Consider the following 3,857-nt stretch of genomic DNA (forward strand, 5'->3'; position numbering starts at 1 on the left):
TTATACGAGAAGGTTTATTTCTTTCCCGTACACGTCCCTTATTCAGAACTTGCTGTTTGGAAGGAAAGATTAGGCTACCTTTACTTATTACACCCCCTTCACCACTTCAGGCATTGTATGATGGGAATAATGATCAATCAAAATCCTTTCGAAGTTATACTCGAGTGTACAATGCAGCCAATGCTTTTACGAGTCTTGGTGCCACATTGGATCCTAGAGTACTCAGTGGAAGGGGCCCTACATCATTCACAATTCATGGGGAATTGCGACATCGAACAGGATCATTACAACCACAACCAGGGCAGGATGCGAGTTATGCTCAGCTGTATATCTATGACCCTTATTCAGCTTTAGAAATTCGTAATCGTAGAAATCCTAACTTGAGAAGGGATGTTCTCAAAACTATTCAAGATAGTTTGTTGCAAATCAATGCATTTGTAGATAAATATCGCCAGGCTTATGCCATTTTACATCAATTAGACTCAACAGGACATAATCTACCTGCTCATCTTCATTACAATTCAACAACTGATTGACGTCGGTATAACCTACCAACTACAGATGAGATTGCAATTGTAATACCAGGCGATGGAACATAGGTAAATGAAATGAAAGATATTATCTTACATTTCCAAGAAAATAATGAGTTGATGCAAATTAATGAATGTCACCCAGCATGCTTGCCATTACATTATGTTATATTATTTCCATATGGTGAGCTTGGATGGAAACCTGAGTTGAAATTGTGGAATGTTCAGTATGATCGACTTTCAACTGATCGACTTACTCAAATAAATTTTTATAGTTATCGTTTGTTTGAACGACCCACAGAGTATTCAACAATTTTGAGAGGTGGGAAACTATTTTAAGAGTTTTTGGTAGATGCTTGGACTGCAACTAAGCAAAATCGATTGGCATACTACAAGCTTAATCAAGGGAAACTTCGGGCTGAGCTTTACCAAGAGTTGTCAGATATGGATCCAGATTATGTACGACCTGGACAAATTGGTCAAAGGTTTATTTTGCCATCTTCATTTACTGGTAGTCCTAGACATATGTTTAAAATCTTTCAAGATTCAATGACTATCACACGATACAACCAACACCCAGATATTTTTCTTACCATGACTGCAAATCCCAATTGGCCAGAAATTACTTCAGTATTATTACCATATCAAAAATTATTGATCGTCCTGATTTAATTGCCCGTGTTTTCGAGTTGAAGAGAAAATGTTTGATAAATAAGATAGAAACAAATAAAGTGTTTGGAAATAAAGTTGCACATGTTTTTACAATTGAATTTAAAAAACGAGGACTCCCTCATATGCATGCACTTTTATTTCTCAAGGGTCCAGACAAAATTCGGACATGTGCTCAAGTAGACAAATTGGTCTGTGCAGAATTTTTAAACCCAAAAGATGATCCTATGCTTTTTGAAACTATCAAATGTTGTATGGTACATGGACCACGTGGTGCTCGAAATCCGCAAGCACCATGTATGGAAAATGGTAGATGCACTAAGAGATACCCTCGAGCTTTCACAGAAACAACAACTATGGATCAGGATGGATACTTTATTTATTGTCGTCGCAATAATGGTCAAGTACATACTGCGAGGGGGCAAGAAGTTGATAACAGGGATGTCGTACCATACAATGCATAGCTTTCAAAACTTTTCAACTGTCATATAAATGTGGAAGGTTATGCCAGAATGAGATGTGTCAAGTATATACATAAGTACATTTATAAGGGTTATGATCGTACAACGATGGTGTTAAGAATGATAAATGAGATTCAACAATATCTCGATGCAAGGTATATTGGACCTCCAGAAGCTGCTTGGCGAATATTTGGTCATCCTTTGCATGCAGAGATGCCAACAGTTGTACGATTGACACTTCATTTACCTGGAACACATCGTGTTGTTTTTAACCCAGAAGAGTCATTACAAACGATTCAATCTAGAGCTGGTCAACAAATGTCAACTCTTACTGGCTTCTTTGCATATTGTGCTGCCAGTGAAGATGAATGTCCATTCACTTATCAAGAATTTCCACAACATTTTGTTTGGCTTAAGTCAGAAAAGAGATGGAAATCAAGAGAAAGGGGATATGCAATTGGTAGAATGTACTTTGCTAGCCCTAATTGTGGTGAAAGATTTTATCTACGTTTGTTACTAACCGTTGTCAAGGGACCAAAGTCGTTTCAGTCTTTACGCACGGTCGATAATGTTTTGCATGATACATTTAAATTAGTATGTGTTGCCAGGGGCTTTTAGAAGATGATGAAGAATGGATTCAATGCTTGAAAGAGGCTGCAGTTATAAAAACTGGATATCAGTTGAGGAGATTGTTTAGTATTATTCTCACACAGTGCTCTCCACTAAATCCATGTGCATTATGGAATCAATTTTCAACGCATATATGTGATGATCTTGCACATAAGAATTGTACATTGTTTGTCATTTCTAAACCAACTGAGGCTCAAATTGAAGATTATGGTCTCCATCTTTTGAATCAAATGCTTCACGAATCAGGCAAAAGTTTAATTGACTTCCAACCCATGCCACTACCTACTGCAAATTGGAGTGTAGTAGTTGGTAATCGATTGATATTTGAACATCAACAACTGCAGAGTGAGGCACAACATGCAGATCCACAAATTACTCTTGATTGTCTCAATAATGGAGAATGGAATGCTTATAATACAATCACTTCTTCAGTTTTTCAAAATAAAGGAACTGTTTTCTTTCTGAATGGGGGTGTTGGAACAGGGAAAACATTTATGTACAATACGATTGCATTAAAATGTCGCAGCCTTGGGTATATCGTTGTTACTGTGGTTTCGTCTGCAATTGCATCATTGTTACTGGTAGGAGGTCGCACTGCACATTTAACATTTTTCATCCCATTAGATGTCTTGGAAAATTCACTTTGTGGGTTTAGCAAACAATCATTACAAGTTGAGTTATTTAGAGAAACAAAACTCATAATTTGGGATGAAGTTCCTATGCAACATAGACATTGTGTTGAGGCGGTTGATCGTACATTGAGGGATATTTGTGATAATGAAAAGCCATTTGGGGGTATTACTGTTGTTCTTGGTGGAGACTTTCGACAAATCTTACCAGTTATACTCAAAGGAGTTCGTGAGCAAATTGTGAATGTATCATTAAGGCACTCTGTTCTATGGAAGTATATATATATATCTTGACTTTGGATTTGAATATGCGCTTGAATCATGAAGGCCATGAAAATGCTAATTTTGCAAATTTCTTGATGGAGGTAACACTACTTTAACCTATATTATATATATTATTTTGAATTAATAAATTGTGTTTACACTTACTTTTTTATTGATTTCACTTTTTTTTTAGATTGGGACCAATCCTCAAAAAATCGTTAACCTTCCATCAACAATACACAAATGTCAAGATTTGAATGAATTACTCTCTACAGTTTATCCACAATTGAATATGATAGAGACGTCAACCCCAATATTTTTAACTGAACGCCCAATTCTGTCTGCGCGTAACGATGATGTCAGTGACATTAATACTACTGCGTTGAATATCTTTCCAGGGAGATTATATGCTTATCTTGCAGCAGATAAAATGTCTGAAGATAATGAAATTGATCCTATCATTGCAAATAAATATCCTAATGAATATTTAAATTCATGGGATCCTCCTAGGTTGCCAACTTTTAAGTTAGAGTTGAAAGTGGGTTGTCCTACGATATTGTTGAGAAACATTGCACCGAAAGATGGACTATGTAATGGTACAAGATTGATGGTTATTAGGTGCGGCACTCGAATAATTGAAGCTCAAATTTTAACTGGAGAAGAATTTGGCAATT

The 3,857-nt window shown here is 36.3% G+C and overlaps 1 protein-coding gene across 1 annotated transcript; it reads left to right on the plus strand.

Moving 5' to 3' along the window:
* The first annotated feature begins 1,768 nt into the window (after positions 1–1,768).
* Positions 1,769–3,213, plus strand: LOC145824306 (uncharacterized). Its single transcript, XM_082923942.1, has 2 exons — positions 1,769–2,168; positions 2,537–3,213. Exons 1-2 carry the CDS (start codon positions 1,769–1,771, stop codon positions 3,211–3,213), a joined length of 1,077 nt encoding a protein of 358 aa, XP_082780068.1.
* Positions 3,214–3,857: the final 644 nt, after the last annotated feature.

This window comes from Camellia sinensis, chromosome 4 (genome assembly GCF_055761805.1).
Source record: "Camellia sinensis isolate YWXY chromosome 4, ASM5576180v1, whole genome shotgun sequence".
In the NCBI taxonomy this organism is placed as follows: domain Eukaryota; kingdom Viridiplantae; phylum Streptophyta; class Magnoliopsida; order Ericales; family Theaceae; genus Camellia; species Camellia sinensis.

Excerpts from the sequence above, each read along its gene's own strand:
- LOC145824306 (XM_082923942.1), top strand. The coding sequence starts at position 1,769 with ATGGTGTTAAGAATGATAAATGAGATTCAACAATATCTCGATGCAAGG. Across the intron at positions 2,169-2,536 it reads TGGTGAAAGATTTTATCTAC|GCAAAAGTTTAATTGACTTC; the intron begins GTTTGTTACTAA and ends TTCACGAATCAG.